At 38.8% G+C, this 23,254-nt stretch overlaps 1 protein-coding gene across 3 annotated transcripts in view; it reads right to left on the bottom strand.

The window, feature by feature from the left end:
* Window positions 1–15,755, bottom strand: part of PLCB1 (phospholipase C beta 1) — an 891,415-nt gene extending 875,660 nt beyond the window's left edge. For 2 of the 3 annotated variants that reach the window (XM_072634430.1, XM_072634433.1), the window contains exon 1: window positions 15,189–15,755. In XM_072634430.1, the coding sequence (XP_072490531.1) occupies window positions 15,189–15,287 (99 nt within the window). In that variant the 5' untranslated portion in view covers window positions 15,288–15,755. The remainder of the gene's footprint in view (window positions 1–15,188) is intronic. The other variant, XM_072634431.1, reaches the window with a different exon arrangement.
* Window positions 15,756–23,254: the final 7,499 nt, after the last annotated feature.

Raw genomic sequence — 23,254 nt, 5'->3', positions numbered from 1 at the left:
CCCTTTTTGGAGCAATTTCCTAGCCAGTTTTGACTCCTTTTGTCAAGTGGAGGGTATACTTTAGGGACCTGTAAGTTCAGAGTTCCTCTAAGGCAGCACAATCAAGGGAGAGGAGTTTACTCCTGTCCTGGCCTGAGCTCTGGTCTGGGAGCAACCACAAGTTTTTCTGCCCAGGATCTGCAAGTAGAATTCTCTCTCCAGAGCCTCCACCAGCTCCACCAGCCAGTGCTCCTCCTCACTCACGGATGGCACTCAAGGCTGAGATTCAGATCAGCAGTTTGATTTCCCCAGGGTCTTTAGGCCAAGGTCGCCAAAACTGGATACTGTGCCGCAGTGACTTCTGGCACCCTGGGTCCTAGGCTAGGGCCAGACCCTGCTCCTTTCTCACCCAAGTGAAAGAGATTTCTCACTGACCTCTGAAGCTGTCTTTGGTGTTTGTGGGGTAAGAAATCTTGGAACTGAAGCTGCTGCCCAGGAGTCCACCTGCTCCAGTCTTGTCCCTGCTGCACCATGTGACCAAGGCTGGGCTGTGCTCTACTCTAAGCCTGGTGACATAGACCTTTTCTGTCAGTCTTCCAGGCTGTCTTAGTCTGGAAATCTCTTTCACTCTGTTGTTTTGTGGCTTCTGCTCCTCTATAATTTGTTGAGAGTCATTTTTTACAGGTATTTTATGAGCTTAAGGTAGGGCTAAGAGCAGGTCTATCCTTCAACTCTGCCATCTTGGCTCTGCCCCCAAAAATATTTTTTGAATAAGAATGTATGTGTAGAACCTATATAAGATTGCAAGCCAACTGAGGGAGGAAGGGGAGGGGGAGAAGGAGAAAATTTAAGATTTATAGAAGTGATTGATAAAAACTGAAAACAAATTAATTAAATTTTAAAAAAGATAAAATTGGATTAAAACAAAAAACTGATATAATATTAAATTATTTGGAATAAGTAAAAGTTTTTAAGGTTTTTAACATAAATTAATACTACATTTTGACAAATGTTTTTTCTAAATTTATTGAAAAAAATCCAGTAGCCTTTTTTTTTATGGATTATATGATTAATAATTCTAGTTATTCTCCCAAGTTTGAACCATCCATGCATTCCTGTATGGATCCAACTTGATTACAGTGAATTATTTTCTGGATGAATAGTAGTAATCTCCTTGAAAAGATATCATTTAAAAATTCTGCATTAATATTTATTGAGATTGGTCTGTATTTTTCTCTGCTTTGTCTCTTTTATTCTTAGAAAAATCCATATGTGATTTTTTTCTAATTTTCATGAATTATTGTGTCGGTGAGTATATCCACTATTATCTTTTTTTTATTTCTCACCCTCAACTCTTCAGAATTTTTCTAATAGTTATTTTAGTTGCTGGATTAAAGTGATGTGTTTATGGTCCTTATGCATTTCCAAAGCCTTAGATCAAGGGGGGAGAACCTGCAGCCTCGAGACCACATGTGGTCCTCAAATGTGGTCCTTTGACCAAATCCAAACTTTATAGAAGAAATCTATTTATTAAGGGATTCAATCAAAGAGCTGCACTTGAGGACTTACACAGCCACATGTGGCCACAGGATTCCCACCCATTTTAGGCAAATGGGAAGATTTGAAATAGGCAAGAAAACTGCTACTTAACATTTAAAATTTTAAATGATTGGGGAGGGGTCTATACACCCCTTCAATAAATGTAATATAATCAGTTTAAGTGCATGATGAAGTTTTAAATATATGAATATGATGATTCACGTCCTGTGATATCTTTTTAAGGACTGAATCTTGATTGAGTCAAGAAGAGGAAGACTGACTATTCAAACAATCTAACAGTGCCTCTGGAAGTTTTAAAGAACTAGAAGAATTTCAGTAAAAGACAGTGCAACACCTTGACAGTGAAGAGAAGTGAGACTAAAGGATCTGGAGCACCTATAGGAGAAGGACCCTTAGACCTGCACCACAGAGCAGCAAGGAGAGGAGGATAATCACAACATGATTTTTATACTTCCACTCCCAATATCACACTTACTAGCAGTTAACACATCTAACCAGGAGCAGTGAAAGACACATTGAGGACACATGTTGTTGTTCAGTCATTTCAGTCATGTCCAACAATTTGTGACCTCTTTGAGAGTTTTCTTGGCAAAGAAACTGAAGCAGTGTGCCATTTCTCTTCTGGCTCATTTTATACATGACAAAACTGAGGCAAACAGGGTGAAGTTATTTGCCCAGAGTCCAACAGCCAGTAAGTGTTTAATGTCAGATCTGAATTCAGTACTTCCTGATTCCAGTTTGGCCCTCTATCCATTGTGCCATCTAGCTGCCCCTTATGATATGCAAAGATACAGATGGCTCTTCACCCAAGGGAGAAAGCAATTTAAACTAGTAGGACCCCGCATGGCAGATAGGATGATGGACAAAGATTCTAGAAAGGCATCTAACCATGGAACCCAACAAAGAGCTATCCCTAAGGGGTACTTAATGGTGACTCTACAAAGGGAGAAAAGGACTTTCAGTAACCTGGAATTGTGAGTTATCCTTTTCTCACATGTGTACATTACAGGTGTGCTTCATTAAATTCATAGTAAGCCCAATCTCCTCAGGAATTTTGTGAGAACAAAGAAAGAGGATGTCCCAATGTAGAAAAAATATTTTATATTAACTTTTTGTAGTATACCACCTTAGTAAATGCCTTTTGTTAAAAAAAAAGAAAAAATACTGTTTGGCTGATTATCATTAAGAAATACACTAATGGGGGCTCTAAGTCAATACTAAAAATCTAGCCATTCAAGGTCATCCCCAGAATTCTGATTAGGAAGAGTAACTATCCTCCAGGGCTTGGAGTTTACAGTTCAAGCACTAGTTGGATGCATGAGAGTCTCACACCTCTCTGGAGCTTTTCTGAATTTGTTTTCCTTTTAAGATAACTTGATTATTCTAATAAGGGCTAAGCTAGAAACTGCATTTGGGTTGCCCTATTCCATAGCAGGGAAAGGAGATTTCAGGTGTCCTGTGATAAAGGGACTTAGGGGAAATTTATGCCTGGGTCTCCTGTGGGCCTAACTTATGTGAGAAAAGATCACTTAAGACATTTTGTTGTACTCTGTATGGAAATGAATGGGTACTTGGAGATGATTTAGCATCATGGATAAATTTTCACACAGGACAACTTGGTTCTGACTCTGAGAAGAGTGACTTCTAGTTGACCCCAGGTGCCTGATCACTGTGGGGAATGCCCCAAATGCTCCTTAGTGACCAGAATTTGTCTTGGGGGGGGGGGGGGAGATTCTTGATTTTTCTTTTTCTTTGCAATATCTATTGTCTTTAGATTGGGGACAGTCCTGGAAGCACAAACACAGATAAACAACAATGGCAATTTTATAAAAGTGTATCTGTTGGTTAAGTTGTATCATTATGTGTTCAGAAGTATATAAATATTAATTTTCAATTGTTCATGAATTGTTTCATATAGATTTTTTTCTAAAATGCTTTAGAAAAAGTCACTGGGGAAGATGCTAGAAAAGGATAATGCTTGAAACCTCCCCAAGTCACTAGAAAACTATTCAGAATTTTGGATTGTGGACTACTGATTATTTGCTGAGGACAGCAAATGCTTAACTGGGTAGGGGGAGAGGAGAGTGCAAGAAGAATTTCTACACTCCTACGTCAACTGATATGACGTGATCATTGTCAAGAATGATCAAATTTCAAATATATAAAATATAGAGACTCATGAGTGACAGCACTAAAAACCCAGCCACTCAGTGCTACCCCTAAAATCCTGAGCAGAAGTAGTGGAAATGCTCAGGAGACCCCAACCTGAGAGCGTAAGTAAATTTGAAGGGAATAGCCCAGAAGGGATAATACTGTGATCTGAAATTAAACTTTAAGTTGATAGGAGCATTGCTGCTCATATACTCTTACAATGTGTAGTTCTATATTACCACATGAAATATTTTAATACTCTAAATAATGAACAGAAAAGCTAATCAAAACGAATAGGAAGTAGGCTAGGAGATAAGATATGACCCCAATGTGACATCAAGATCCATACCAAACTAAAAGTCTATGGACCAGTATTTCCCTAACAACATAGTGAATAAGCAGCGTATTGCCAAGACCTCTTTGGTATATCTCTGCCAACTGTATGCTTCATTTAGCTTCCCTACGTGTGACTACTACTGTGCCCAAGGCACATTAAATCTCTTTACCATTCTTCTCTATCCTCTGTTAATTCTTATTTCTCCCCTTTTATTGATAAATAAGAACCTACCTTAAGGTTTGCCCTTGAGCAGGCATATTTCAAATTCTTAATCTCAATTTCCCTGACTCCTCTACTGTTATATTCCTTATTTTATGCTTTTCAAAGACTTAACTCCTCTCCTTAATCCTATCCCACATTCATTCTTATCAATTAGTATGGCCATTCCCTGAGGAGGTTAAGTAAAATGCAAATTATATAAGCAGGATGTACAAGTTGGGAAGTATTACCTAGCGTAATGCTAGGAATACAGATATCTAATCAGTCAGGTTCTGGAAAAAAATCCCATTTATTTAACATCATTATTGAACAAGTGCCTGCCAACGTGGCTGTTTCCACATCGTGAAAGTAATGTGTGATACTTGCAAAAACTCCAGAAAATACACTGGTATTTATGCATTGGTCCTGTGTTTTCTACATGGCATCAATCAGCTATGAAAAACTACTCATATCTACGTCCTCCCAAGTACATGCCAAAATATACTTTCTACTACCACCATGAAAAATGTTATCCTAAAGACATCAATGAGAGGGGATAAAGTCATAGGGTGGATACATGATTTAAAGAAAGGAGATAGGACAAGCAAGTAATTTGGTTTAATGTGAATCCATTTGAAGTCCATACCCAAGTTTTAGTTACCAGAATTCCCAGAACAAAATCTTACAACACATTCACATCCTGTTCCCTTCAAGAGAAGCATTCTAACACATCACAAGGAAATGCCATTAGATTTGATGCTGAAAGGAGAAATTACTCATGATGCACAACACTTTGGTTCTTAAAAATAAAATCAAAGAACAGACAAATCTAAAAAGAATGTTACTGAACTGCTAACAACAATATTTAACAATTTAACAATAATATTTAATATTTATATCTTAACTGAAGACCTGATTCAATATCCTCATTTTCTCTAACCTTTGATAAATGGTTTTGTGGTTCCTTTTCTGTATCTTACCTAAGAATCAATGGAATCAGTATTACTCTCTCCTTCCCTATTTCTCATAGAATTATACTGAACTCAGTTTTCTGAAATAATAGAATATGTTCTTTGAGTTACTTAAGTATCTGTACTTCCTAAACACAAGGTAACCAAGCTACCATAACTAGTTTAGGTAAGAACCATTTCTTTTACAAATGGAACCGTTTTCACTGCTTGATCCCATAACTGTAGTTGGAAAGAAAAGAAGCAAAATGTAACCATACATGATGAACTGATTCAACCCTTGAAATGGAAAACAGATGTAGATTTCTAGAAATTACACTTTAGTCATAAATACATATCTTTTTAAAAGGTTTTTTCTATTTACAATAAATTGATCTGTGTCTGGATAAGTGTGTAAGTTGAAATGTGACATTTCTATACCACTGAAAAATACATGTGTATCAGTATTTATTGTTCCAGAGATTAATCATATAAATCTGCTTAGAACACAATGGCTATCAGACATTATGCCTCAAAGAAATTAAGACATAAACCAATAAGAATTTTAATAAGGTTGGCCTTTTTTACATTATATTTCAATTATATTTTGATGGAAATCATTGCATTTGTCTGTATTATGAGTATATTTGGTTTTAGCTAGGATTTTTACAGCCAAGTGATATATAGAGACACATGGCACTGATCATACAATGGTAGAAAGAAGGAGGGTCAGAACACCAGGACATCTGAAAATGCTTTGGAAAAAGTACATGAAGTTTATGATTCTGTGTAAAAAGCTCTACAAACCTAATAATAGCTCTGGCAATATGAGAACTAGCACTTTAAATTACAAATAATGCTTATTTAGGCAGATATCTATAGTATTAGCCAGCTATTCACAACTGAATCCTGTTCCATTTTCCACTGGCACTATCTGTGCAGACTAAGTGGTTCCTTATCAGAATTGTTTCTTGTTAACTATAGGTTACTGGGTTCAAAGTTAAAAAGCAAAATGTTCCAGTCCCATAAAAATGCAGCTGCTGGTATAAATAATCAGATCTTTATTTACTGATAAGATAAACTTTAAAGTGAAAAAAAACAGCATTATAATAGTGCTAATTTGAGCCATTGATCTTTATGAACTACACATAATAAATGGGATTTCATGGGAAGATAAAGTAAAAGTGCCTTCAATATAGGGTTAGAAGATAAATGGGGCAGCTAGGTGGTGCAGTGGATAGACCACCAGTGCAGGAGTCAGGAGGATCTGAGTTCAAATCTCACCTCAGACACTTGACACTCATTAGCTATGTGACCTTGGGCAAGTCACTTAACCCCAATTGCCTCATCCTGGGTCATCTCCAGTCATTCCAATGAATATCTGATCACTGCATTCAGATGGCTCTGGAGAAGAAGTGAGGCTGGTGACCTGCACAGCCCTCCCTCACTCAAAACAAGGTCAAGTGCAAGTCATGTCATCATTTCTCTGATGACATGGTCTTCTTCGGCAACAAAGGACGAACACGCACAGAAAATGAATACATATTTCAATACGGTCATAGAATTAATCGACCTTTTAAGTCAAAAAACAAAACAAAATCAGACTTTAGGTAATGTAACACCACTGTACTACTGGAGCTAAGTTTAAATGTTTCTGGTTTCAAAATGTTTGTCATATATGCTGACTTCCCCAGACTTCATTCCAGGGCTACTGCACACATATGATTTATGGGGAAATGGATAAGAAGAGATGAAAGCAACAACCACCATCAACTCAAGCCTGTTAGCTTTCTCATTCCAGGTTTGTCATTTATCCCAGTTCTCTTACTCCCTTTCTAGCACTGATTCTGGGACTTCACAGCCACTCAGCTCACTGAACTTTCTGCTCTGCTTCAACATTAACCTTGTCATTGGCTCTCTGCATTGTGTCATTTGGGAAATTCTCTTGAAAAATCACATCTAAAACAAAAGTCATAACCATGCTTCAGTGGCTATGCTGAGAAGATTCCAAGCTTTTATATGTTCTTGCTATTTTCTTTCTTTGGCTTCTGGGACTACTTGCCTGAAGAGCATAAATATAAACCTATATTCCAAAACGTTTTTTACTCCTGAAATAAGGTGTCTCTGTCAATTACGGATACTATAGAACTCTTTGGAATTCTAGTTCACTCTTGGCATAGAGGACTAATTCTGACTTTTTTCTCTTTCATGTTAGGATCATATCAAAGTATCAAGGAATTAAAATAGGAATAATAGATTATTTTTAAAATTACTATATTTTAATAACAATGGGTTTGTTTTATCATGACACAGAAAAATTTTCTTTAAAATACAGGTTCATAGATTTAGAGATGGAAGGGACCTTTAAGGTAAGATAGTCTAATTCACTCATTTTACAATTGAGAATATGAAGGTTGAAGTTATCACTCCATAGAATCATTAAGATTAGAAATTTAAAGACAGAAGGACCTTTAGAAGTCATCTTGTCCCATCCCCTCATTTTATAGATGAGGAAACTATCCCTTACAGCAGTTATGAGAATTACCCAAGATAACACAAGTAGTGACAGAAACAGGATTTGAACTCAGGTCCTCTGATTCAAAAACCAGTCCTTTCCAATATACCATTTGCCCCAAAAAGGATAAAAATTTTCCAAAAGAAGAAAAGAAGCGTAAAAAGGAAAAGTTATTTTTCATCTTGTAATTAATGAAGTAAAGATAAAGGAGATAGCAAGGCATAGTGGGTAGAGGGTTAGCTTTTGACTGAAGAAAACCTGGGATTAAGAACTTCCTCTGACACGTAACTAGTTGTGTGACCACAGACAAGTCATGTTGTCCATGGCAACTATCTAAGACTATAAGTTGCTATAAGTATTGATTTTCATTAATGGAGGGAGTTTCCATAATGAGTTTTCCAGATTTATGAAACCAAAGACAAAAACTAAAAGAAAGAAAAAATATTATAGATAAAATTGTACTTTTTTTGAGCAAGACTGGTGATTGTGCATGGGGTCCTTCACTACTGAAATACATGGTAAGTATTCAGTACTTAATATTCAGCTTGCTTCTCCTCTTCCCAATCAAAAGTTACTATTATAGTCTTTAGAGCATGAATGAAAGACTATTCACTCTTAAGGAATTTGATATAGGGTAGAAGTGACAAGCATTAATGATGGGACAAATACCTATCCTAGAGAATTCCTAAATACTAAAGCAGTTGGGAAACAAAAGCTGTCACTTGCTCACCCCCCATTTTTGTGTACAGAACAGCTAATTTTAGGGTGGAGAAGAAAGGGGCCAAAGGGCCCTATAGTAAAACTGTTAGTCACAGAATCATAACTCTGGAATTTAAAGGAACCTCAGTCATCATAACTGCTGATATATTCAAAGCCCTTTGAATTTTACAAAACATTTTACGAGCATTATTTCATTTGATCCTTATATGTGTGGCAGGTGATTTATGTAGGAATAAACCTCAAACCTTGGTTCTCTGACTCCAAATTCAGTACCTTTTACCCTGTGCCACAATCCCTGGCCTATTACTTTTGTAACCCTATTTGTGCCTTATCACAGCTTAGCATGTTCCCAGACATAAGGATCTTGACCCATGATAAAAGTGGAGATTATTCTCCCCTACTATTGAGGACACATAAGTCTGATGACCCTCATCCATCACCCAGAGAATCAAACTGATAATATGGCAATATTAAATAAGAGTTATAGCAATGGGAAGATTTTTTTCAGTATTTGTAGACCAAGACAACTTTGGGGTTATAGATCAATCATATTTTATTAAGCTCTTAGTGTGTCTAAGTTTAGGATTAGCAGAAGAAAATATGATTTGACCTATGGTATAGCTACAGAAAGGCAGGCTGTGTTTTAATAGGTTTCTAAAATTCAGGAGGTTCATAGTACCATCACATTGAGATCATATAACAAATACATCCCACTCATTTTAGAGATGATGAAAATCAAGGCTGAGAGAGGGGAAGTAGTTTGTCCAAGATCACATAAGTAGTAGAAGAGCCAAAAAACAAAACCAAGTCTTCTTACTCCAAACAAATCCAGACTTCTATAAGTCTCATGCCAGTCAAACTTGAATTATCCTAAAAATTGTCAGGATCTGAAAGGATCATCCATATCATACTACAAAACTATGAGTATCCCAAAAAGTCCTTTCCTGGGCACCCTTCTCTCCCTTTCCACTATCATTTTAGCTATTTCATCAGTTCCTAAAGATTCAAATAGAGGGAGGCAATGTGGTGTGATTGATAAAGTGCCATACTTTAAGGCAGGAAGACATAAATTCAAATCCTACTTCAATCACTTACTGGTTGTGATGGGGTTAGTGAGAGGAAATGATGGTTGTCTTCAAGTATATGCTGGACTAGACTGTCACTGAGGTCACTTCCAATTCCTACTCTGGCCCCTAACCACCTACCCTAAATCTATGATCTTATCATCCTATAGCTCCCAGATTCATCCATCTTTTTTCCCTAGTCTCTCTTCTAGGATCTAATCCTGAATCACCAACAGACTGTTGGAAATCTCTAAATAGATGTCTCATATGAACCTTAAACTCAACATTTAAAAAACAAAATTAATTCTCTTTACTCCATCTCTCCTTCAAACTTCCCAATACCTGTCAAGAGAACTTCTCTATCCTGACAGTCACAAAATGCTGAAGCCCATGGCTCTTCAATCTCCTCCAAAAATAAGCAAGTCCTGCCAATTCTGCCTCTCTATCTCTTGCACCCATCTCCTCTCGACTCAAAACCTTTCTCATCACCTCCTGTTTGTTCCATTACAAGAATCTCCTAATTTATCTTCCCTGACTTTCCTTTCTCCAATCCATGCTCCACACAGTTTCCAAATCAACATTCCAAAAACCTAGGTCTGACCATGTTCCACCCCTGCTCAAGACACTTCAACTGTCTTTCAGGGAGAAAAAAAATAAGCTTCCAATGCTTTTCATTTAAAACCTTTTACAATCTGACTCCAGCTTCACTTTCCAGACTCAACTGCATGTCACTCTCCCTCACATAAATCTACATTCTAGCCAAATTGGCCTAATTACTGCTCCCCAAACTGAGCATTGGATCTCTGGCTGCTCTCCATGCCGTGAGGTCTTTACTGAACCCTCCCCCAAACACTGGTGTTCTCCCATACACAAAATTAAATGTCTTCGTATTTGCTTTGTATATATTATGTATTTACTTGTGTGTATGTAGGGTCTTACCAGTAGACTGCAAACTCTTTTAGGATAAGAACTGTCCCTTTCTTTTTTTTGCATCCCCAAAACTTATATATCGTGCAGCTAGTGAGAGATTAATAAACATGTACTGAATTGAAATCTTTGCAAAACCACAAGGTAGGCAATAGGAATGAAGATAAACCACCCACTGAAAGCTGGGGAGAGGGACAAAAGAAATCACTGGCACCAATTAAGTGCTTCAAGGGTATGCAATGGAAAACTTAGAGCTAATGCCTACATAGAGTCCTTCTTAACACATCATAATAAAAGAAGGAAGCAGGACAGCTCTCCTAAGAAAGGCTTCTCATTGGCAGGTGCTAATTTGTTTTGTTTGACATGTAAATAAACATGTTCTTTGAAGTTGATGAACTGTGTTCATGGAAGGAAAATTATTGATAACATACTGATTAGTATCATGCAGTGAAGTTTCAAGGTGGCACAGTGCTGGGTCTGGAGTCAGAAAGACTCATCTTCCTGAGTTCGAATCCAGCCACAGACTTACTAGCTGTGTGACGCTCAGCAAGTCACTTGTTTACTTCAGTTTCCTCAACTGTAAAATGAGCTAGAGAAGGAAATGGCAAACCGTTCCAGTACCTCTACGAAGGAAATTCCAAATGGAGTCATGAAGAGTCCAACATGATTGAAATGACTGAAAAACAACAACCTCTCTACAATCTACCTTTCTGGACTGATTTCACATTATTCTCATTCACATACTCTACATTCCAGCCAAACTGCTCAACATATGCTGTTCCCTAAACTGAACATTCCATCTCCTGCTCTGAGCCTTTGGACAAGCTGTTCCCATGCTGAAGGCACTCCTTCCTCACCTCCACATTTTAGAATCTCTAGCTTGCCCCAGTTCTCAGCTCATAAGCCACTAGTTATGAGAAACCTTTACTGATCTATTTCCCTAGTGTTCTCCCTACCTTCGAACCAAGATTTTTGCAGTAAAATAGCATAGGCCTTAGAAATGGAAAGGATCTTTGAGGAATTCTAGTTCAACCCCTTCATGTGATGAAAGGGGAAACCAGGTCTCACAGAGAGGTTAAGAGACTTACCCAATATCACAAATATAGTAAATGGAAGAACCAAGATTCTGACCTAGGTCCTCTCAGTCCAAGTTTAGCATTCTTTCCATTTGTGTTTCATTTATGGCAGGGATTGTTTTTTCTTTATTCTGATACTCTAACAACCTAGTACACTGCCTTGAACATAGTAATCGTCTAACAAATGCTAGTTGGTTTATCGTGCATTGGATTTGATTCCAAGTGCCCCTTGGAAATCTGTGGTAAAGGTCCCTCTGATCGAAACAATGCCTGTGCTAAAAAATACAGCTGAAAGAAATTTCCTTACTATGTGACATGAACCTGTACCAGCTCCACCTAAGGCTGAATCACCCCTTCAGAGGCAGTCAGGGAGAAAGTATTCTTTGTACATATGTGCTTATCCAATCACTGATAAAATTTTGGACTATGAGAAAATGTATTCTGATCTATGAATTAATTCTTTAATCAACAAGCATTGAATCAACATCTGCCTTGTATTAGGGACTGCGCTAGGTCCAGGGGTCACAAAAATAAAAAATTAATCCCTACTTGTAATAAACATCAAAACGGCTATGGCATTTTGTGAGTTTAGGGACTCATCATCTAAGACCACTATGCCTCTTACATATCATTCATAAAATTGGGCTAATTATTGTGGGATAACACCAAGCAGTTTGAAGAACATGGCGGTAAACATCACATTTGGGACAAGTTAGAGATCTTTAGTTATTTCAAATATTCACATCTCATCTCATCCAACTAGATGGGAAATCCTCAAGGACAGGAATTTTCTAGTTGCCACAGTACTTGGGTATCCTGTTTAAATGTAAAGAGATGGTTCAAATGACTTTTTAAGGTTCCTTCCTTGTAATTCTATTGTGTAGGATTCTGAAGGCAAATTTCTATTTAGATTTTTATTTTCACAAGCAATTGTTAGGGAGTTTTGTTTCTGAATTAAGCCTGTAGGAACAGAGATCATACTGTCACAAAAGATCCCCAGAGATGCAAAAAGATTCCTTAGAGTTTATTACAATTTTGAAGAATTTCCATGTTTCCATGTCCTCAGTAGGGAGATCAGTTCTCAAGGGGCTTCTCCAAACTCTTAAGATTTATATGCAAGGTAAAATTTGTATGGGCTTAGTGGTATATTTATCACAGAGACCAAATTAGCAAAATGTATGGAGAAGGTGGTAAATAGAAAAACATTATACAAATGTTAGTTATTTTATTATATATTTGTATGGGATTCTATAGACTTATGACATACTGTCATATGTTATCTCATTTGACATAATAATAATTTCATTTTATGGATAAGGAAGCTGAGGCTACGAGAGAATTAATAATGGCCTGGGCCAAGACTAAAGCCCAGGCTTTTCAACCCCTAGCCCAGTATTTCTAGTTCAATTACTGCAAAACCTGTATTAAGAAGGATCCTCACCCTCTCTTTAGGTGGAAAAGATACAGGCTAAGGTCAGTAGTCCAGACTAAATGGAACACAAGGATGAGAAAACTAACTATCAAATACTTGACCACTTGTGATCTAGAAAACACTCATAAATTCACTCTGGATCCACACAGGGAATTCTGTTCTGTTCCAGGGCAGGTGAGTTCTCCACTGAAGAAATAAGAATGAGACCCAGAATGGAATGGAATGTCACCCAGTGAACTAAAGAAGAGGTAGAGTTAGAAACCAAGACCTCTGATAAAAACTGGAAAGGCATGTGTGTGCTCGCTGGGCAAGGTTTTAAAATTCGTACATCCTCTGTGTTGCTGTCCACTACAAGATTTCGGACTTCCTAGTAAAATACAGTGAACCACAGAGATCAGAATTTTCTGACCTCAGAATATGTGCACTTATAAAGAGTAACATTTTTAAATGCCCTGAATTGCAGCCCCTCTACTTGTTGAGGTCTAAGTAGTTAAGTACCCTACTTACCCTTAGTCTCAATTTTGTTATGGTTGACTAGTTTACTTTTCTTTCTACTCTATCCTAGTTTATTTCTGTGGTAGCATGCAAATCAAATAAGAAAGCAATGAGGTTTTGCATAAAGTATATGGTTATGAGAAAAACAAGGTAAAGGAATTCAAAGCTTACACTAAGACATCTTATCTTAGGCTGTTACGCCTCTGTTACAGGTGTCTCCTTTGTATTGCTCTGTAGTTCTGATTACACTGATTCTCTATCAAGTGGGACTGAATATGAACAAAAATCTCTATAGGAAATAAGTTTTATTGATGGACTTATTGACCCAGACAAAATATCTACTGGATTCTTTGAACATACTGATTATATTCTAAATTATTTATGCACCCCAACCCCTAAAAAAAAGTCCTGTTCCATCAGGATAGGGTTGTTGAAAAGATATACAGTTTTTATTCTTTGCCTGTTGCCTCTGATAATTGACAAGGAAACGGTTAAATCTTGTACCTTCTCTATTCATACTTCCAACTTTACAAAATATAGAAACAAATATACTGGGTTAAGTAACTGGATTTTCTACCTGGACCATCTAAATTATTTTCACATGGAAGAAAAATGACATAAGATTATTAAAAGGGAAACATTCTGAAGGATAATAGTCTGTAATTTGCTGAGTGGAAAACATTCTCAACAAGAAGGGTACCCAACTGTCCTATAATTACTCCTGATTAAGAGGTGCCTCAATCATTTGGACTTAAATCTCCCTCAACCCTGGAAGTCTCATGTTTATCACAATGAATAATTCATACCAATAAATTCTGAATGAAATCAAGGATGTAGTATTAATAAAAATTAATTCCCTATTGTCAGTCCAAACTTATTCCCTCAATATTGTGTGTGTGTGTGTGTGTGTGTTTAATTTATGTCTCTTGAGGATGAATGTCATGTTCAGATTCAGATTCTTAGGAGAAAAACTCTCAGAGCCCTGTGGGGTCCTGAAATTATGACAATTCTCATCTATCCCTTGCCCTTCTGTCTCCGCTACCATGTTAGGCCCCCTGACACTGCAGGGTAAAACTTCACAGCAGGGTCTTTTCAAGCTATTGCCTTAAAAGCCTTGGAAGCTCTAGAAAATTAGCAGGCAGCACCTGCAAAGCTATTGACTCTTCCCCCTTGTCAATCCACAAAATGCCACTTTATGCTCCCTCTCTACCGTTAGCCTTTACCCTGGAGCCCCTACTTTGAAGAAGACAGAGACTTAAGTTTGGGAGCAAACAACCTGTGGTGTGAGCCCATACCGTCTGGTGTCAGATCACTTAAATAAGGTACAATGCAGCAGCTTGCCACTCTTGAATTAATAACTCAGAGCACCAAATGGTCATTTTTCTGGAGGAATGATGGAGGACTTGGGAGTTGTGCATTTGTAGGAGGAAAAAGAAGCTTCCTTCTCCCAATGCACATTAAGGACACTTGTCTACCCGTCAGAAGTACCACCCACGTTACTTTTCGAATTATAATGACCTGTCAAGGCAACATAAGCCTTGCCATAGATATTAGCGTAATGATTTTTAAAAATCCTCTTCTCCTTGCTTTCCGCTCTTAAGGATGTAAAATACTGAACGCTGACAGACACACACGCACACTGCCCTTTCACTGCCTGTGCAGTTTCCAACATGTGTACTTTCTGGCACCCTTATCGATCCACTATGCCCATTGCATAACGCGTGTGCTTCCTCCCACCTTCCCCACCCCCACTCCCACCCCCTCCCCCGCCAAGGGAGGCCACTTACATCATCCCATTTGACAAATTTGATGCCTTTCTTCAGGTTGTCCGAGACACTGACAGGTTTGAGTTGCAAGGCGTGAACTCCTGGCTGTGCCCCGGCCATCTACACACATGGAGGCTTGCCAGCGGAGGAGAAAAGACAATCCGAGAAGGGGAGAGAAGTGGGGAGACGGGGAGGGGGCGGGCCTGGGGTCTGCACTGGCTCGGGAAGCGGGGGGCTCTTCTGGCTTTCCCCCGACCCCTCTCTCCTTCCTCCCCTCCGTTCACCGCGGGGAAGGTGGCTCAGCGCAGGAGTGCGGGGCAGGAGAGGAAGCGGTCCATGCCCTCCGTGGAAAGTGGTGTCGGGCGCCCGTCGGGGAGCAGCGGCAGATGCCCAGGAGACCCGGCGAGCGAGCACGGGCGAGCGAGGGACGAAGCTGGTACCGAGGCTTGGCCGGCGGACCTGGAGGGACGGGGCGCGGGGGAGCCCGCTGGAGCCGTAGCGGCCGCCGCTGCTCCCGCTGCCGCCCGCTCGGGCTCGACTGGGGCTCAGGATCTGCTCCTCCTCCGCTGCCTCCTCCGCGCCCGCCGCGGGTCTGAAGAGCACCATTCAGCACATCCTATATACACAGAGGGAGTGGAGCGAGCGAGTGACACACGCTCCTGGCGTCCCCCTCCCACCCTACTTCCCTCCCCTCCCTCCACACTCGCTGGCTCCGTCCCTCCTTTCCCTTGCCTTTCCCGGAGCCCAACTTTCTCCGCTGGGTCAGGCGAATGGAAGGCAGCAGGGGCGCAGCGGCACCTCCCGGTCTCAGGACACTGCTACAACGAGACACTTTCTCCTTGGGAGAGGCTCAGTGAGCATGCCCGGTTACCTTTCAGGGGCTGGAGGCTTGGATGTGAGGGTTGCATTTCTCTGGGCTCGGTGAAAAACTGAGCAAGGAGAGGAGAGGAAACGGGGAGACAGGCTGAGGGGGAAATGGGACGGAGAAAGAGGGATGTAGGTTTTTGGTGGAGACCATCCTGTACCCCCAAATGAGAATATCGTAGTGCTGAAGCCCGCAACACAATGGACAGTTGTTACTGGCGGAGGAGATAGTAAGCAGCCTGGAGACATGAATTGGATACATCTCCTGAGGCTCATCTGCACCCCTGGACACCTCATCCTTAGCTTTGTGTCCGAGTACACTTCTTACACTAGTATTTAGCACAAGAGAAAGTGGCAAATTGTATTTGCAGGAAGATAAAAGGACAGTCCTGAAAAAACTGGTTGCAATACTTGTACATAAATGTCATCTTCCAAGCAAGGGAATGTTTTTTGTTTGTGGTCTTGTGGTTGCTATTTAATAAAGAAAAGAACAGAAGGAAATTTAAGCAATGTGAAAACAAAAAACTATCAAATAAAATTGTATTTTTAAAAGAAAATTTTAAAACTGTTGTATAGGGGGAAAATTCTTCTCTCCAGACTTCAGATTGTGTTTCCTGTAACGCTGGAACTATTCTGTTGATAAAATGTTAATTTTCTTAGAGTACTACAGAGGAAAAAAGTGCTGAATTTGGAAGTTTAAGTCCTGAGTTCTAATGTGGCTCTATACTTTAGTTCCTGTGTGACTTTAAGCAAGTCAGTTAACCCTTCAGTTTCCTCAGTTTAGTCTTGGACTAAATAACCTGCCAACTCAAAATCTGTTACGCAATTTAGGAACAAAAATGCCTTAATTTTTAAATTTGTTTTTTTTTAATTTCTCCTAGAATCTTTGTTCCTTGCTATACTTGGAAAAGTACACCCTACCACTTTTCAAACCGTCCTTATCATAATAAACCCAGACATAAGCACCTCATAAAGATAATGGAAATTCATTCTTATATTTTAATTTTGCAAAGTACTTTCCTCACAACAGTCCTTCATTTAGTTGTCAGAAATGCGAGGAAAGATAAAGAAACAACCTCAGAGAAGTGAATTATCTTAGCTAAGTGTCAAAAAGGGGCTTTGAATCCCAGCACTCTTGAGTCTAAGTCCAGACAATGTCCACTTATCCCATACTATATAAAGTTGTTTCTTTTCTGTTATCTGATGTCAAAAAATCTTTTTAGAGATCAGCCTTCTGTATAGAACTTTCCTTAATTATGAGTGTTTTTATTTTTCCTGGTCTGGACCTATTATTTCTTTGGAACTGAGAACTCCTAGTGAGAAAAGTCCCTTTCCCAAATGTAGATTACTAAGGGTGAACTGGGAGGCTAAATTATCTGCCCAGGATCACACAGTCAGTACCTAGTAGAAAAAGACAACTCTAGGCAGGACCCAAGTCTTCTAGACTACAAAACTACTTCTCTGTCATGCTGCCTCTCCAACTGTGATTCTGACTTTCTGAAAAAACAAACAAAAATCCACCAAAAAAAGAGACTAAAATAAAAACACTTCTGCTCAAGGTTCAGTTCTATTTGTCAATTCAACTAATTAACGAATAGCCTATTTAAACGCAACAATAGAAAAAACCCCACCTTTTCCCCATCTTTTCTGTTCCAGACACAAAGTGTGTAGTAAGGAGTCAATGTGATGTTCCAAAAGAAGTGCTAGATTTAGAGTCTGGTGAAACTGGGTTTCAAGTCTTGGTCTCTAAAATTTACTATGTGACCATGAACAAGTCATTTGATGACCTCTGTGACACTTTTTAAATATGTAAAGTGGTAATAATAATTAATATGTATTATATATGTATATATATTATATATGTAATAATAATGTAATACTTATCTCACCAAGTTGCTTAAAAGATCAAATACAATAATGTATAAATAAAGTAATGTAAAAGTGATGTATATGTAAAAGTGATGTGTAAATGTCAAAACTGATAGGATGTACTTCCCCTAGCAGCATGTCTATTTATGAATCACTGGACAAGGAACTCACATGTAGAGTGCCAAGAGTTTAGCTAATGGTTGTAAATAGTATAAAAATTGGAAGCAGCTAGGTGGCATTAGTGCATATAGAAAAGAGTCAGGAAGACCTAAGTTCAAATCCTCCCTACTTATTAGCTGTGGGACAGTAGGCAAGTCATTTAACCTGTTTCCTCATCTGTAAAAGGAGAATCTGCTTCCCAGAGTTGTTGTAAGGATCAAACGGGATGGCATATACAAAGTGCTTGCAATCCTTAAAGACTTATATAAGTGTCAGGTTATTATTGTTGTTATTAAGCTGACTCTTAGCCCTTCGGCATTGTGACCTTCTCCACCCCACCTCCGGAAAGGGTAGGGGGTTGGGAGGAGCAAGAGGGAAATGCTTTTCCTGCACCATGGTATGGAAATGACCTTGGGTTCCTGAGGGCTATGACAGCTTTGTAAATGTCAGCTATTGTTAGAAAATGAGAAGCTTTCTCTAAGGTTTTTACAATTTTGCCCCTCCCATCCCTCATCCTTACTCACTTTATAAATTAAGTTCAGTTCACTTGTTCAACTCAATGATCCCTCTCTTCGATTTCTGCTTCCTTTCAATCCTAAAAAAACAAAAAGAGCTACTGTGCCCCCAAATACCCTCAGGTGAATAAGGTTTTTCCCTTATTTGAGAAAAGGGAATGTGTTGAAGGAATAAGGAGATATTTTTAATGAAACCCACATTGTTGTAGCTTTCAGAACAGGAGATAAGAAGATCAGAAATGAACTTGAGATTACATGAATGAAAGATTTGACTTAATTTTTATTTTGCAATCACTACACAGCCTTTAAGAGCTATAAGTACTTGAAGGATGATAGAGCTATGGGAATTTGAACTTTTGTTTGAGTTTAACACCATCACTAAAACAAAAGCATGATTTAGTTATTGAATTTCCCTTGACCTGCAAGTAAGATTGGATTTTCTTTTACCTAAAAAAATGTTGTAGTGTGGGAGGGTTACAGGATAAAAAGGTTTAAAATGTAGTGGATAAAGTTATATACAAACTAGGTCTCTTAAACCAGCCTCTTCTCATTTTGCCACCCATTTGGAGATTACATTGGAGAGAAAAATATGCAATTTGGGGTAAAGTTTTGAAACATCTAAGAACAAAATAAATGACATGGTGCCCCAAGTCAACAATGCATCTTGTACAATGTTCTATTTAATTTTTAACAAATGGTACAAAGACATCTTGGGAAGGAAAGGGGGAAATTTTTATGATGGTCTCAATGGGCAAGGAAGGTACTCTATAAAACATTCCTAGATTCCCTCATTAACCTCATCAGCTATTATTAATTTCATTATCATTTCTTTGCAGATGACTCACAGATCTTCATACATATCTAGCCCCAGTCTCTCTCTCAAGTTAACAGTTGCACACTGACCACCTCTACCTGGATGGCCTATAGGCATCTCAAACTCAACATCCCCCCAAAATAAACCCATCATCCCCACACACAAAAACATGCATATGATTTATTATTTATTTATTTGTCTAGATATTTCAAAAAATCTATTCAAAATTATGAAGCATAGTATGATACCTTTAATGATCCCACTGTACTTAGGAATTAAGAAGCATGGGTTTGACTCCAAACTCCAAGTGTTGCTGTGTGAACATAGGCAATTTAATTAACCTCATCTATAAAAAGGGAGATAATAACTGTATCATATACTATACAGCATTGTTGTGAGAAGTGTTTTATGTAACTCAAAGCTTTACTTTTCTTTCCCTGCTGCCTACAAACATGCTTGTCTTCCCCATTCTTAAAAAAAAAAACAAGAAAAACCATATCTCTAAATTGCATCATTCCTGTTACCTATTATCCTATATCTCTTCTTTCAGTCAAATTCCTTGAAAGAGTTATCTATACTTGCTGCCTCCACTCTTTTATCACTCATTCCTCAGGCCTATACAGTCTGGCTTGTATCCTCATCACTCAGCTGAAATTAGTCTCTCCATAGTTAAAAGTGATTCTTCATCACCAAATCTAATGTCTCCTTCACAAACCTTATCCTTCTTGACTGCTGCAGCATTTCTTTTTTTGAAGGGTAGCCATCATTTTAATGACATTGATCTTTGGTGTTTCCCTTGTTAGCAGTCAGACTATCCCCATCTCCTCCCACCAAAGAGTCTCTATGATGAATTACAAACAGAAAGGAAATCACATTTCTTTATACTAAAAATAAAATCTTCAGAGCCTTGATTTCTCCACTAGAAACTATATGTACAGTTCAAGATTTCGCATGAAACACATGACATAATAGACTGTTATCTCACCCTCTGGACTGGAGCTGGACCCCTTGCCCAGCCCTGAGCCAGAGAGATGGCCAGTGTCATAATAGTGACACATGAAGCTATTGCTCTGGTGTTCACTGGGGAAGGATCTTGGTGAACCAACCCAGAGGCAGGCTTTCTTGCAACCCTCCTTGTCCCAGGCTCACTGAGTGAGCTCTTGCTCACTAACCTATATGACTTCCCTTTCCCTGGGGAAAAAGAAATCCTTAGTATGCAAGTGAACTGACCCCATCACCATATAGTTAGTTGTCCCCCACCAGATAAGTTATTCCCAGAGGTCAGCCTAGGGGTCCTGCTTTGAAGCTTTCTCTGATAAGAAAACCAAGGGATCAATCCAAAAAGGTCCAGAGATGGGAGAGAACTTTGATGGGGCCTCTTCCTAGGATACTCTTCCTTTCCAGTGAGTTGAAGTCCCAATAGCCCTTCCCCAGGAACACAACTGTCCTTACTTCAGACTTTCCCCAGAGTTGGAAGGTGATTTATCCTCATGACCTTTAGGCCCCTTCCTGTCCCTTGACCCATGAGCAAAGAGGACTCATAGTGAGAGAAACTAAATGCCATCTTCTCAGAGGCCCACTCTGCCCATGTTGGGCCTTGGTGAGCAAAAGTTAGTACCAAGTGACCACAGAAGAGGGGAGTAGGATGGTCACTAGGCTCTGGTGTGTGTGTGTATGTGTATGTCCCTGGACTCTGGAAGGTAAATGTGGGGAATGTGGCCCCAGCTACCCCTCTCATTCCTCCCTTGTACTCCATCAGATTCCCTTTGTGGTCAGCAGTTTCTCTTTGTGCACAGTTTCAAGTCAGTTACGAGGTCAGATCTCTACTTCCTGCTGCAGCATTTGACATTGACTTTCTTTCCTGGTTTTATTCTTTACCAGTCTGACTGCTTCTTTTTAGTCTCTTGATGGTTCACCATTCATGCCACAACCCTCATACGTGGGTGTGTTTCAAAGGTCTATTCTGGGGCTTTCCTCCCTGCATACACGCTGTTCTCTTACTCCATGATCTTATCAGTTTCCATGGGTACAATTATCATCTCTCTACAGATGACTGAATTGTGCTTTTATTTTATAGATCATGCTAAACTCAAACGACAGTTCTAATTCCCATAGCTCTAATATCCTTCTTCAATACTAACAGTTCTTAAAAACTGAGGAGTGATTCTAAAATGAAAAAGTAAAAGCTTCCATTTGTGTAAACTAAAGTTTATTTCTGACCCCACTCAACTCCTCTTCCAAAGGCTGCATCATCCCATATCAACATATCTGCTCTAACCTCCTGAGATTCAGTTTGCCTCACCAGTTGACCAAGAGACATTGTGAATTTGATTTTCCCTAAGTATATCCAACTCAGTATATCCAAAACAGATGTTATCTTCCTCTCCAAATTCTCCCCACTACCAAACTGCCCTGTTATTTAAAGAGATCCACCAACTTTCCAGTCACCCAAGTGTATAACTTCAATGTCATCCTTAAGTCATCCCACTCAGCCTAAATATCCAGTCAGCTGCCAAATCTTATCATTTCTATCTCTACAACATTTCTTACATACCCTCCTCAACACTCACACAACTACCATAATATTTTAGGCCCTCCTACTTTTGAAATAACCTCTTTTTTAGTTTACTTTCCTCTACCACTCCCTGCTCCAATTCATCTTCCTCAGGCACTTAAACAATTTTCCTCAAGTCCTAAGCAATCAATCAATAAACATTCATTAAGATGTGCCAGGCACTGAGTTAAGTGCTGAGTCAGTCTCAGCATGTCACTTCCCTACTCAATAAACTCATGAAGTTGCCTATTAACCCCTAGGATTAAGTATAAACTTTTACGTTTGTCATGTAAAGTTCTTCACAGTCTGGACCTTTCCTATCTTTCCAATTTTCTTTCACATTATTTTCCTTCATTGTTCCGTGGTCTAGGCAAACCTACATTTGGCATATCCATGGCTTTCTGTTGGGGGTTTGGCTCCCATACCTGCGATATACTTCCTCCTTACTTTTGCCTCTTGAGATCCCTGCTTTCTTTCAAGACTCAGCTCAGCTGCTGCCTTTTAACTATATCCTTTTCTGATCCCTCCTCCTAGTTTCTAATATACTTTCTCCCCAAAAGTTTTTTCTTCATTTTTATTATAATAGATATCAATATGCATGTATAACTGTCCATCTATCATCTATCAACTATCCTCACGTTTATCTTTGTATTCCTAGTACTTATTAGCACAATGCTTGACGCATATAAGATAGTTAATAAATCCTTGCTGATAGTTTGATATCCAAGCTTTGATTTAAGCTATCAAAGCTTAAAATGGCACTAAGATTTTTGAAACACCCCATATAAGTAAATGTAAAATTTCAATAAATCCAACCTCTGGGTCAAAATGAGTTTCATTCATTTACTAACTTTTATAAAAAGTGGTGCTGTACAGCATTTTACTGTATGAGACCACTGCTTTTGTTTTGTTTGTTAGTCTCATAGTTCTAAGACAGGGGCAGTGGACCTGGATGTGTTTGCCCACTCTTGATCATTTAAAAAGATTATCCTGCTATAGTGCAAAGAATGGGATTTGATCCATTAGAAGAAAAGTTGTAAGATTTACAGTTAAAATGACCATGGAGATCACAGAATCATTGAATCTCAGAACTGGAATGAGCCTGAGAGGCCAGCAATTGAAAATTGTCAATAAACAGGAATTCCCTCTGCGATATCCCCAACAAGTGAACTAGCCTTATCTGAAAACCTCTTGTGGTTGTAAGGAACTCCACACATTCTACTTCTGAATAGTTCCAATCACTGGAATTTTTTCCCTTACATTTTCTTATTTATTTATTTATTTATTTATTTGCAATTTTCATCCATTATTC

Source organism: Notamacropus eugenii, chromosome 1 (genome assembly GCF_028372415.1).
Source record: "Notamacropus eugenii isolate mMacEug1 chromosome 1, mMacEug1.pri_v2, whole genome shotgun sequence".
NCBI lineage: Eukaryota > Metazoa > Chordata > Mammalia > Diprotodontia > Macropodidae > Notamacropus > Notamacropus eugenii.
The sequence above is the reverse complement of the archived record's forward strand: the minus strand, read 5'-3'. Positions and strand labels throughout refer to the sequence as shown.